The sequence below is a fragment of the Monopterus albus genome, unplaced genomic scaffold (assembly GCF_001952655.1).
Source record: "Monopterus albus unplaced genomic scaffold, M_albus_1.0 scaffold93.1, whole genome shotgun sequence".
Lineage (NCBI taxonomy): Eukaryota > Metazoa > Chordata > Actinopteri > Synbranchiformes > Synbranchidae > Monopterus > Monopterus albus.
The window spans coordinates 738,098-751,328 of NW_018127973.1; the positions used below are offsets into that span (position 1 = coordinate 738,098).

Genomic DNA, 13,231 nt, shown 5'->3' on the forward strand with positions numbered 1-13,231 from the left:
CATTGAATAAATCAGCACTGTTTTGAAGTTACTTGGACTGCTTTGTCTCTCAGAGTTAGCATGGTTGTTGAAAATCCGAAGAACAGACAGGTTGAAGATGTCTGTATACACACTAGCTAGTTGATCCCCACAGGCTCTCAACACTCTAGGGGGGACACCGTCTGGTCCCGCCGCCTTATGGGGGTTTACCTGTCTCAGGGCCTTCAGGACCTGTATGTGTGCCACCTGAAAAGCAGTGTCCCTCAGGATGCAGGGGGATTTTGAGGGGGTGTCTGTGTTCAAACTGTCAAACCTTGCATAGAAGTTGTTGAGGCTGTCCGGGAGGGTGGCGTCCTGGGGGGTTGTATTTGTTGATTTGTTCCTGTAGTTTGTGACTGCCTGGATTCTCTGCCACATACTGCGTGACACATGTTGTTATTCATACAGTAGCTCTCCAGTTTTTGGAAGTATGCCCTCTTTGCAGCTCTGATGGACTTCTGTAGCTCGTACCGGGCTTTCCTGTACTTCACTTGGTCACCTCCTCTCGTCTCTTCCTGATTTCCTGTTTTATATCCCTATTAAACCATGGTTTTTGGTTGGGGAAAACACGCACCGTTCTAGCTGGTGCGCATATGGATGTGCACCAGCTGATGTAGTCACTCACAGTCTCTGCATATTCATGGATGTCGTCTGTGGCCCCTTTGAAGATGTTCCAGTCTGTGGCCTCTAGACAGCTCTGCAGGTTGTCCTGTGCACAGTCATTCCAGATGTTAACAGTTCTCACTGAGACTGGTTTCACCTTGAGTCGTTTGGTGTAAGCAGGTTTGAGCCGGATTGCTAGGTGGTCAGATCTACCAAAATGAGGCTTAGGTTCAGCTGAGAAAGCATTTCTAATGTTACTGTAACATTGGTCCAGTGTTTTGTTTCCTCTAGCATGAAAAACAAACTGATACAGTTTAGGCTTTTCCTGAGATTGCAGTGGTCAGTATGTATTTTGTTCATTTCGCTGGAAACCACTGACAAGAAAGTGACACCAAGGAGCCAGGTAGTTGTTTCTAACCTGTGCTGACTAGGCAAACACCAAATGAGTCTCTTTCTTCCTCATCTTTTAGGGCAGGTATACAGCTTGGGCCGAGCGGATTATGGTCGCCTTGGTCTGGGCCAAGGTGCTGAAGAGACGAGTGAGCCCAAACATGTAACGGGGATGGAGCCAGCCAGTCGAGTGGCATGTGGGGCGTCTGTCAGCTACGCTGTCACCAGACAAGGTGACAAACAAAGCAAATGCAGCCAAAGATGGAGTGACCAATTTTTCATAAGAGTGGTATATGCTACTGCCTTTAAAGCAGTGGACTGCAACAAGTCCTCCTACCTAACCAATAAAGTCAGTAGTCAATCACTGCCTTCTAGAGCAACCTATGAGTCCACTGAGTGTTTATTGATAATTTCTGTGGTTAAGGAAAGTGTCAGCATTATGGTCAAAAAGATTAGACATTAGATGTGTATCAAAGTCACACCTGTTCTGCCTTTGGTTTTTAGAGGGTCATCATTCACTTGAATGTATTTTGTCAGGAAATCACTCCTGTAGTCCTATACTCAGTCCTTCAGAGTATAGCTGCATGTACAGCAAATATCCCAGTTTCTCTCCACTGCATTGTGTTTCCAGGCTGTGACGAGTTCATTTGTCCCTGTTCAGTGAGCTAAGTGGGGATTAAACACAGTACTTACCCCTTTTACTGTTGGTTATGCTTTCTACAGGGTCTGTGTATGCTTGGGGCATGGGCACCAACCTCCAGCTTGGCACAGGAGAAGAGGAGGATGAGTGGAGCCCAATGAGGATGACTGGAAATCAGCTGGAGAACCGTACAGTACTGATGGTGTCCAGTGGAGGGCAGCACACAGTCCTTTTAGTCAAAGACAAGCAGGAGAGCTGATGTTCATGTCAGGCAGAGAGTGATGGGGGGGCCTTTTGACCTCTTTCAAGGTGAGGCCTTGTTCATGGTGCTGAAATGTGGTAAAGGGGTTCATCTATTTTTGCCTTCCTGTGCTGAGCTGAAGGATTGTGAGAGGTGAAAGTAGGAGGAGAGATTCAGAGCCTTTTATGAGAACTCTTCTTAAGATGGGGAAAATTTTCCTGGATGTTCGTAGATCATGACAAATGAGAGACTATTTTTTTAAATCTAGTTTTTGATGTTCCCTTTGAATTGTTTTCATCAAGTCATTAGTATGACTGTAGGATGGTATATGTGATGTTTGTGATTGGGACTGATTGCATGTATATAAAGGAAGTGAGTGCAAACCTTTTAATGATTTTCATACTGTATCCTACGTTTTGTTGCGTTTCCCATCTGAAAATAAAAAAACATTTTAAGTTTTTAGCCTTCTGCTTTTTGATACCCAATTATTTGGTATTTTTGTTTTGAAACTGACTCAAACATTTGCTGGGTGGAGCTCCTCATGTATGAGGATGTGCTGCTTCTCTTTAATAAGCCGAGAGTCTTTTGGTTTCGATAGCTGGTCAGACACAAGCAATTTGAAAGTGTCACTTTCAACTTTATTTACACAGACAACTGAATAATCGGCAAAGTAGTTAGAAGTTAAAACGATAATTAAAATTTGTATTTGCCTGCCAAGCTGTGCAGTAGCTAGAGATTCTGGTAATGTGCAAACACCATGTTTGGAAAAGAAGAAAAGTGACCCTCAAACAACATGCACTGTGTTCCAATGAGATTTGATGCTTCAGCCAATCCTAGAAGGTGTTTGTTCATACGCGTTAACTACAACAAAAAGTAGTTAATTTCATTTCAGAGAATAAAAGGAGCTGTTTTGACCATGCTTACTTGTTTTACAGTGCTGGAGATGTCATGATATTTTAAAAAAGTCAGCCTTTCTAACATATAGGCACCGTCAGTCTATTGTGGGTGCAAACAGCACGTTCCGTTGAGTCATGAATATGTATGCAGAGCCGTGTAAAATAAACACTTAAAGATGCAAATAGTGGTAACAGTGCATAATAGCAAAGCTGCATGCTGTGTTTTATCTGGAGTGAAATGCACTTGCTGCTCCTCTTGCTTTCATCTGACCGAGAGACGTGAAGTATGAGCTCTGAATCTTGTAAAAAGCTTTATAATGCTCGGCTCTTTCATAAGCAGGTAATTGACCAGAGTGATCCTCTCCTCTTATTTGTTTTGTATCCCTGTTGGTTCTGCGACAAAGATAAAATGTCAGGAATACATTTGGAGGCACTGATCATTGTTTGTTGGTAATGAATGTATAGGGGCTCTTAAGTTGGAAAAAAGAAAAGATTGATGGTTGCTCTTAACTGTTCTCATTTCATTTGCAAATTGGGTGTAAACTCTTGAATGTGAAGTGGTTCTGTGCCATCAAAGAAATGCAGCTTTCTACAAATGGTTTTAAGAAGTGTTCCCAGAGCACACGGTTCTTGAAAAATATCAAACTGAGTAAAATATTCACTCATATTATGCAAGCTATTTCTTGGGAGTGATGATGCTAATTAAATGACCTTTTAGACGTGCACCTTACGTTCATCTCCTGTGTTTGTTTTTTGTGCACAGTTTAATGAAATTCAGGACCATATTAAATGTTTTATTAAAATGTGAACATGTAGTTGTTACATGGTTGCCTTTTTGGTTCTTCACCTTCAGGACTTTCAAACCACAAAAAGAAAAACCTTAATTCTTTTGGAGACAGGTAAATAGGACTTGTGACATCTGTTAACAGCTTTGGAACATTCAAAATCTAATCTAAGCTCTACAAACTTCTCATCCATTCACAGCACAAAGAGAGCCTTCCATAGAGGAATTCAGTGATGGCATCCTGTGATTAATTCCTGTTACAGGGTATTTCACAACACAATCTTCCTCTCCTTAAACTAATCACAGAGGAGACCGAGGAGACTCAGGCACCTGCACTGCCATACTTTCACTCTAATAATGCAGAGAAATTAAATGCAGTTGCTGGCGGCTCCACCGGGGCTGTGCATGAGGCTTTGATAAGCTTTGGTTTTGGTGACACTGCACATCTGTAGCCCGGTGACTAGGCGGTATGATGCATTCATGAAGAGCAGCACCATGATATTAAAATTATAACCTTACAGTAGATCACATTTTGCATTAGTTAGCTCAGCCTTGATTGGGATGTGGCTGCCTGTGAATCACCCTGCTGCGTTCTTTTTCTCAAATATGTCTTAATCAAGACATCCAGAGTTTTGTGGTGATTTGTATGTTCTGGAGAGACTTTACTCAGGACTGTTTTCATCATAGTGTGAACCTGTTGAGTATTGCACAGCAGGAAGCTGTGGTCCCTTCATACTCACACAGAGAAATGACCAATTTTGGATGAAAAAGGCTCACTATTAAATCATATGTGGAAAGATGTACAGAATATGAGATGGATTCTGAAATTACAGCTTCAAACACAACATATTACCCACAAAACACAAACACTTAACATCCATTTGCAATTTCCTATCATTACTGTCTTGAAAAGCAGATTGTCTGTGTTTGAGTGAGAAGCATCCATCCCACTCTTCTTTCACCATATAAGCCATAAAACATGGTGCAGTAATAGCTTGCAATTGGAAATTAACAGACACTATATGGAGGCTCATTTCTCTGAGATATTCTGCTCTGTAGCTTGAGAGGATATTACACACCCTTTCAAACACAATTCTTGGCAATGTTGTGACTGTGTCTGGATAAATCTGACATAAAGTAAACACTGCTCTTCAGGAGCTATGTAGTATTAAAGGTTTGAAATACACAGCTGTTGCCATGGTAGTGTAGATATTGTTCGGCCTTAGCCTCATGAAAGCTCTATTGGAGAATGGTTTACTTGGAGAAAATGTGGGATTGTGTTCATCAGCATTGGAGGGGGCTCTGGCAAAACGGCCGCCCCATGTGGCAAAAAAAGTTGGATGTGGATCAACTTTTGCCTCACTGGATGGTGATGTCCGGCAAAGGAGCTGCATTGAGCAGTCACGTAAGGGGAATGGTCGAAATGTGGATGCCCAGGGGAAGAAGACTCTTTTGTTTAGCTTGTTAGCATAAGCATCCACTGCTATTCATTCTTGAATTTGGGTCACATTTACAAACGCACCATAATGACATGCCATGTGTTTTCATTAGGGTACTGGAGATTAAAAGGTGTTTTTATCTATCAATGCTGACACACTGCTGTTAGAAATTTGTGTTAATGTAGAGTAGGCTATGTTAGCAGCATGGCTAACCAAAACACAACAGAAACTCCCAGGTTGAAAACATGAATGAAGCCACTTATGTCAACTTGAAGCAATGTGGCTGTATTGTACGCACATACAAAACTCCCCCTGCAACCCCTAACCTCCCAGTCAACACTGCCCCTGGTATAAAACCACAGCAGGGAGTTGTTTTACCACAATCAGTCTGAACACCCACTTATTTGGGCTGAAGGTAGGATAGTCTTTATTTCCAGTGTTGTTGCATAAATGATTACTTGAAACAGACAATTTTATCCTGTGCCGTGGTTCCTAAAGCTGTACTTTGCAAAATGCGAAGAACAACAGTTCTGTCTTTCTATCAGGGTTTTTATGAGAAATGTAGCATTGTAGTCCTATTATATTGTAGGAAAATTAGGCATTTGAAACAGATTTAATGTTTTTATTTCATGCATTCTTCTTCCTTTTCAGAATCTGGTGCCGCTTTATCCACAATGCAGCTCCCCTGCAGACAATTCAGATGCGTTATGCTGGTAGACAGCTACTGAGTCCTTGAGCCTCTAGCTCTAAGTAGAGATGAGGAGCCATCTACAGAGGTCTGGTAAGTTCATTTCTACATTCTTCTTCATTTTTACAAAGTACAGTAACGTGTAGGCTCCTCACCACTCCAGTAATTTGCATACAATCCCCTGTGACTCAGCTGGCAGATGGCAACCAGTTTAAATCCCTCTCAGCTCCTTAGCAGGGAGCAGGGAATACCCAAGTGTTCGGTGCTTTGTGAAACATTAAGAAAAACTGCTTCAGCACTTTTTGCATTTTTGCACCTCTGGCATTTTGTGACGACCTCGGGTAAATTGGAGTTTTGACGATTTGTCCAAAACAGGCATCTATCATACAAATCAGCCAACCGAATAACCAAATCCTTTACCAAAATGTTCACATGATCATCACATCAATAACCGATTCCTTTTGGGTATATCTTTAGTTTGGGTTATATGGTTATGATTCAGTGTTTCAGTCATCGCCAGCCAAGATGCTGCATTGTGTGAAGAGTCTCATCTTACATGTCTATTGTTGCATTGAAAGATTTACACGAATGAAATATTGTGGTGTAATGGAGCACAACATGTGCTTCTGTTCAAGCAAGACACCTGTGTTCCATCAGGCCAAGCAACAAATCTGTCTTCACAGTGAGGCAAAAAGCAAATTATGTCCCTCACTTACATAGTTCTCTGCACATAGTCTCCCTCTGAAATGAAGGAGCGGGGGAAGTTACATAATAAGAGAGACAGAAGAGGATTTTTTACTTGAAGCTGCTGGATGCTGTGAGTTTTAGATGCTTGCAAGAAAAGTCTGGTGTTGCAAAACAGAGCTGTTCTGAACGTGGCATCAAGATTCCCTATATTCTCAGTTTTCCTCTGTTAATTTCACAAGCAGTCATTAGTTGGGATCAGAAGATGTAGGAACCTGCTCATAGCGAGACTGCATTTTTCACTTTGCTGTTTTTGCATTTGTCTTTTATACAGTGAACATATTAGCAGAGCCATGTATACAGGGAAGCCACTATGTTCTGCACTGTAGCACAGATGATGAGAGCTGTAGGATTTCTTGCATAGGAGCTTCTGATAATTTAGATTTGAGTGAGAGCTTTCAATTTGGACAAGAGTCTGAAAGTGAAATGCAGGAGGCCGATGCCTTCTAATCACGACTTCTGTCCTCTGAGACATCATCAGTCTTTCAGCAGACAGTGATTTTAGCCCTTTAATATGTGCAAGAAATGAAAAGAAAGACCATTTTTTAACATACAGCACAATCCATTGACCGTAATACAAAAAAGAGCCAAGTATTTGTCAGTTTCTACACATTTTTAGGCCTCACCGGCATGTCTCCTTTAGATATTACAGTACAGTAATTAACTGTATCTGTAATAATGTCACACCAGGTATCACCCAATCATGACTGTTTGTACTTAACTTGTACTACAGCTGTGACCTGTGCAGTTGAGTTAGCAGTCCTCATTCAACAGAAAAAAATATTACCAAAAGAGAGTACAGCAGTTTATTGTATTCCTTTTTTAAACAAGATGAGAATACAAAGCTTTAAATGAAGTGGAAATATGAATTTGTGCCAAACAAGGTTTTGAACTTGTGCCATTTTAAACAATTAGAGGATACGGCTGGTGATGTTCTATGTTTGTCTTATCACCAACAAACTGTATGAAAAGGCAAAAGCCAGCAATGAGCTGATTCTGCTAACAAGTGTAGCTAGAGCCTATTAAATAGATTTTTCTCTAGCACAGAGCTCCCTTACTGTCCTAAAATTATTTAACGCACAGCAGTGAGCCACACTGTGTATGGGTAACATGTTTCTTCATTATTAAGAACATGGGCTATGTGGTTTATTCTGAGTCGATCCCACCCGCACCGTCCTGCTGCTTTAAATGCTTAATAGAGCATCAAATCCACTGCTGGAAATAGTCCCCAAGAAATATACAGTTTACTCCTGTTTGAGTGACAAATGTAAAAGAAAATTCTACCTCCCAATCGGCTGTAAAGAAATTGTAAAACTTAAAATATTTTTAAAAGTGTGTATTTGTGACTAATTTTTAAAGATTTTCAGTAGGAATCGGTGAACTTAATAGCTGCAAGCCACACACTGGTTGAGAAATTTGTAAACTATCCAGAAATAAAGCAATATGTTTTGGGTCATTTCATAGGATTTGTTGACAATTACAAAAATGTAAACTATCACCAGCCTTATCTTCTCACTGATACATTATAAAATGGGTCCATTCTCAAGAACGTCTGGTGTCCAGAAACCACAGTATCATCCCTGACTTACAACAGCTTGTGCTTGTGCTATACCCACACACTATAGATATGTCATATCCACCTACCAGGGGCCCATGGGCCCTGTTAACAATAACCTAATCAGTAATCCATACCTCATCATACCAACTAATTACATCTGTAACTCCTCTGAGGTCTCACTGGCATTTACAGAGTATAGTGTTAATAAAATCTGTATTACAATAACCAGAAAAAAACATTGAATCTGTATTGAAAATGGTCAAAACCAGAGTGGATTAAGAAGGAGAGTGATAACATCTCCATTGTCTCTATAAGGACCCCCCCCACACACACAAATTCTTTTTTTTACAGAAACAGAGGATCATGGGAACGTTGAATAATTCCAAACATTAGTGCTGAAGAGTTACACTGACTTGGCTGCTATTGTCCAAAGTAAGAAGCTGAAACCAAAAGCAGTAATTATACTTGTGACATTTTAAGTTAGCGACATGTCAAAACACATTTTACAACCTTTTTGACCGTCTCCCTCAAATACTGGGTTACTTTAATGATTAGGTGCCAAGCTAACTAGCTAAATTAGCTGAGCTACCTACAGCAACAACACAGAATTAGTTTGAAAGCAGTAATTTGCTGATAAATCCCACTGTATCTGAAGCTACATGAGTCACGTGACCCACTACCACAGCAGGGTCTGTTCATCAATACAATAAGGTATTTTGTATGCAGTTTCTACTGAAACATAAAATGCAAAAAAATTGAAAAAGATCAAGCCTTTTTCTCTATAAAACAATTCATGTTTTGCCAAAAAAAGCTGAAGCATTAAGGTACATATTCCAATGAACATGTCAGCCACACTGCGGAAAGCATATAGAAATGCTGTTCTAATAGTGATGGCAGCATTCCAGAGAGGAGGCAGGAATATTTTTTAAATTTTTTTGATTATTTAGAATTTTGTCAACATTTATAGCACTTAGAGTAAATATATAGTGTAGCTAAATAACATTTGATTTTACTAATTGGTTACAAGTGAAGCTTTATGTTACAGTAGCATGACAGCACAAAATAAATCACATTATCACTTAATTTAGCTACAGAACTATACTATCTTTACACTTGGTATATCGATGCCTTTTTTGAACAAATCCACATTGTTGCAGTGGCAAAATAAGAGGCATTGGGTTGATTGTTCTCTCAAATGTGCAGAAAAAGTCTTCTCACTGCCCAAATCTCCTGCTGCAGCTGTCCAGCAATCACCAGTGGAAAACTGTCCATTAGCTGTAATATATATTGGAGACTTCTTGTTGCTTGCTAATGCGTTTGACTCGCCTCCGTGCCAGTTTGAGACAATCCAGTCAACTTACTATGACTTGAACAGCAGTGCCACTCTTCCCTCCTCAGCTTCTTGGTGTACTGTCAGCATATTTTCATTGTGCAAAAAGACAGAGCAGCCTTATCCCTAGAGGAGTGCACACAGCAGGTCAGCTGGACTCTGAAGTTCATGTTGAATATATGGCGGAAGTGCCATTGTGGCTGCTTTTCATGTTATGTAAAGCGTGTTTGACAAGCATCTTTCATGATCTGTTTGTCCAATAAAAGTGGGAAAAGATGACACTGAAACATGCAGTTACATAGAACTTCACCATCTTTAAAATTGTTCTTAATTATGTGTGTGGTCTTCATTTGTAATTATTTCCCCTCTTACCATTACAAGAATGAGCATGAAATTGGATACAACTTCTAATTTAAATATCACAGAGACAATGAACATAAAATCTCAGGCAGCTAAAACATTCATATTATCTGATTGTCATTTCCTCAGTGAGACTGAGTGACAATATAACCAGTCGACATAGATGTACAGTCAGAAAGCCTTAAAACAAATTTAGCCTTAAAGCTGCTTTGAAAATATTTATATAACAACATTAATGTTGAAGTAGTCCTTTGTAGTGATAACCTACAAAGATTTATAATCTGTCTCAATTCTATGCAGCATTATAGCATCTTTCAGCTTATTGTTTTGGTCTTTGGGCCCACAGCGTCACTGTTTTGGTTCGCTCTCACTGCTCTCATACCATTCAGCAGCAGCAGGCAGCTGAATTAATGTTTGACTTACATTCATCAGGTTGCCAGAAAAGCAACTTTAAACGATGTTAATGTTGGATGTATAAATAGGCAACAGTTTGATAACAAGTCTGTCAAACCACCTTAAAAAGGGAGTGACCAGTGATATGTTTACAACCATTTTCCCTCCCCTCACAAATAGTAGTTATCTATTTGGCCTCTAGGAAATTAGCATAAACCTAAATAAAGTCAGGTGTGTGGAGATTCTCTGTCATCCAGGTCATGTTATATCTGAAGTGCTAAAGATGGCAGCTGGACTTCCCTGAGGTTCCTGAAGATGTTTCATCTCTCATCCTGAGACTTAAATAACTGCGACTCCAAAACTGAAGAAGCTTCTCAGATGGGAGGTCAAAGGTCTTCAAGAACATCAAGCAAGTCCAGTTTCCAACCTCAGCACTTCATCGTAGGTAGCATTTAGCTTTAGCAGATTGGCTGACATCTGTGATGGACAGACAGGAGTATCTTCCCTATTGATGCTTGGCCGAGCCTGTAGTGCAGCCTTCTTTACTTCTCGCTGTTATAGGGATTTTCTCAGTCAGTCTGGTCTCCATCAAGTGAAACACATGATCTGTGGCGTTGAGGTCAGGTGACTGACTCAACCAATCACTGTAATGCCTAACACTGGCCACTGTATACCCATAAAAAGACTCCTCCTGGCCTTGTCTATGTGTTTAGGATGAATGTCCTGGCCGATCACTGTGGGACTATATGCACAAATGGCTGTGAGTCCTGTACTGTTCCCCTAATATGTGAAGAAGTCAGGAATTTAACTTAATATTTATTTTTCACTGTGCTGAAATAGAGCCAGAACAGGCAAAAAGATAATACTGCCTAAATGCTATCTGACTGCACTGACTGTGTTTGGATCTGTGGATCTTACGCTGTCCAAGAGTATATGTACATTTGTATCAGTTTCCTTATGCACAGGCAGACACGGTCGCACAATCTTGTTGGGAAACAGTAGTAGTTTCATTAGATGATTATCAATAATTTATGTGGATGGTAGGTCAGAGTCCTTCTGTATACCTGCAGACTTAGATTCCCGTGGTGGAGAACTGTGTGACCTCAGTCGGGAGGTCATCTTGAGCCGTTCTTCCCGTCCACTGAACCATGCCTAGTCAGGCTGGCGGTCTCTCTGTTGTGGCAGGGGCGCAAATGGACGCAGGCTCCCGTGTGCTATTGCGCGATCTGTAAACGCTGTTCTGCTCCAGGCGGGGCAGGCAGAAATCCCTCAAGCATCTCTTGAAGTTCTCGTCCAAGAAGGCGTACAGCACAGGGTTGAGACTGCTGTTGGTGTAGCCCAGCGCAATGCACAGGTGCCAGCTGGCTATCACCAGGGGGTTCTTGTTGTCAACATGCACCATGGTCCGGACGATGATGAAGATGTGGATGGGAGTCCAGCAGATGATGAAGGCCGTCACGACCACAAGGACCATGCGGGTGATGCGCCGCAGGTTCCTGTCCTTCTCTTTGGAGCCAGAGAGCAGACGGACACTCTTGAGTCGCAGAATCATCAGACCGTAGCAGATGGTGATGACCAGGACTGGTACCACAAAGGCAAAGATGAAAACACAGATTTTCATCACTGTGTCCCAGTACCAGTCGGGTTTGGGAAATCTGAGTGTGCAGGCAGTGTTTCCTGAGGAGATAAAGCAATTAGAAGTTTAACACAGAGCCATGTGGAGAAGCTAATTTAAGTTAATAACCCAGCTCAAATGCATTCTCTTTTTACGGCATGATTACTCCCTGAAATCAACACTTGCCATTGTAGGTGCTTGTGAGAAGAAGCAAAGTTTTTATACAGTGGTAGTACATTTCCAACAATAAAGGCCCCTCACCTTTTTCTGTCACCTTGGTAACAGCCATGATCATCACAGGGACTCCAATGACAGAGGACAGGATCCAGATGCAGACGTTGATGAGTTTGGCTTTGGCAGGGGTGCGGAAGTCCAGAGCCCTCACCGGATGGCAAACAGCAATGTAGCGGTCTACGCTCATCATGGTGAGTGTGAAGATGCTGGTGAACATGTTGTAATAGTCGATGGCAATGACGACTTTACACAACAGCTCCCCAAAGGGCCATGTGCTCATCAGGTACTTGGCGCTCTGGAAGGGGAGGGTGCTGGTGGCGAGAGCGTCAGCCAGAGCCAGATTGAAGATGTAAATGTTGGTGGCGGTCTTCATCTTGGTGTACCTGGTTGGTTGGACGAAAAGCACCAAGGACTTTCAACTGACTGTCTGACAGCTGATGGCAGCTGTTGTTATCTGGAGGAGTGAATATATTTTTTTCAAGGTCTGCCTACTGCAGTGTGGCAAAGAACTCTCCTCACGTGGTTGACTCATGATTTTCATTAAACTATTTCAAGGTTAGAAGCCAATTTATTGTTTGATCCAAACCATTTCCATTTTCAAATAAAGATTTGCTATTTGCCCTCAAAAATATGGATTTAATAAAATAGCTTTTTAGCTGCATACTGTATTTAAGTTTCTTAAGACCCTACACTAAACGCTCTGCCAAAGTGACTGTAACCCTCCATTAAACTGCACTTCCATATAATGAGTCACTATCAGCTGAGTTCAGATTCACAGAATAGTTTTTTAACCACCCAGCATGCCACCTGATCTGCCTGTTTAAAGATGGATTTCTCCACATGAGTCCATAATATGACAATAGTTGCTCTCATTTAATTAAATTTTGGCAACGTGCTCTAGGAAGATTAAAGAAGACAGATCTCTTACTTTTATCGTATTAAAAGAGAGACTGATTAGGTTACACACCATGTTTTAAGCTCACTGAACGTAGGCTAAGTGCTTTGTCAGGAAAAGAGCAAGTACGTCGTATTTTATATTCACTTTGTTTCATTATTCTGAAATTAAAAAAACATGAATTACATGAATTAGTAACACGTAGTACCACAGTCGTTGCTTTTGTTTTGCAGGTGAAGGTTCAGCATGCTACTTATTTTCTGTGCAAATTACTCATCTGAGTTTACAGCAGCAGAGATAACTGGTGCAATGAAGTAATTATAAGGCTAAGCAGTGGATCACACCGCCCTTCATCCCCTCCCTTCTCTCATGTGTGTAGGAGGTGTGTGTGTGTGTGTGTGTG

The 13,231-nt window shown here is 41.1% G+C and overlaps 2 protein-coding genes across 2 annotated transcripts in view; one reads left to right on the forward strand and one right to left on the reverse strand.

The window, feature by feature from the left end:
- The window catches only part of rcc1 (regulator of chromosome condensation 1), a 12,315-nt gene extending 9,965 nt beyond the window's left edge, over positions 1–2,350 (forward strand). Inside the window, exons 9-10 of the mRNA XM_020608538.1 lie at positions 1,092–1,244; positions 1,735–2,350. Of these exons, the coding sequence (XP_020464194.1) occupies positions 1,092–1,244; positions 1,735–1,910 (329 nt within the window). The 3' untranslated portion in view covers positions 1,911–2,350. The remainder of the gene's footprint in view (positions 1–1,091; positions 1,245–1,734) is intronic.
- Positions 2,351–6,981: 4,631 nt separating this feature from the next.
- oprd1b (opioid receptor, delta 1b) overlaps positions 6,982–13,231 on the reverse strand; it is a 6,711-nt gene continuing 461 nt past the window's right edge. Inside the window, exons 2-3 of the mRNA XM_020608530.1 lie at positions 11,961–12,316; positions 6,982–11,761 (exon numbers count right to left, since the gene is read on the reverse strand). Coding sequence (XP_020464186.1) covers positions 11,241–11,761; positions 11,961–12,316 — 877 coding nt within the window. The 3' untranslated portion in view covers positions 6,982–11,240. The remainder of the gene's footprint in view (positions 11,762–11,960; positions 12,317–13,231) is intronic.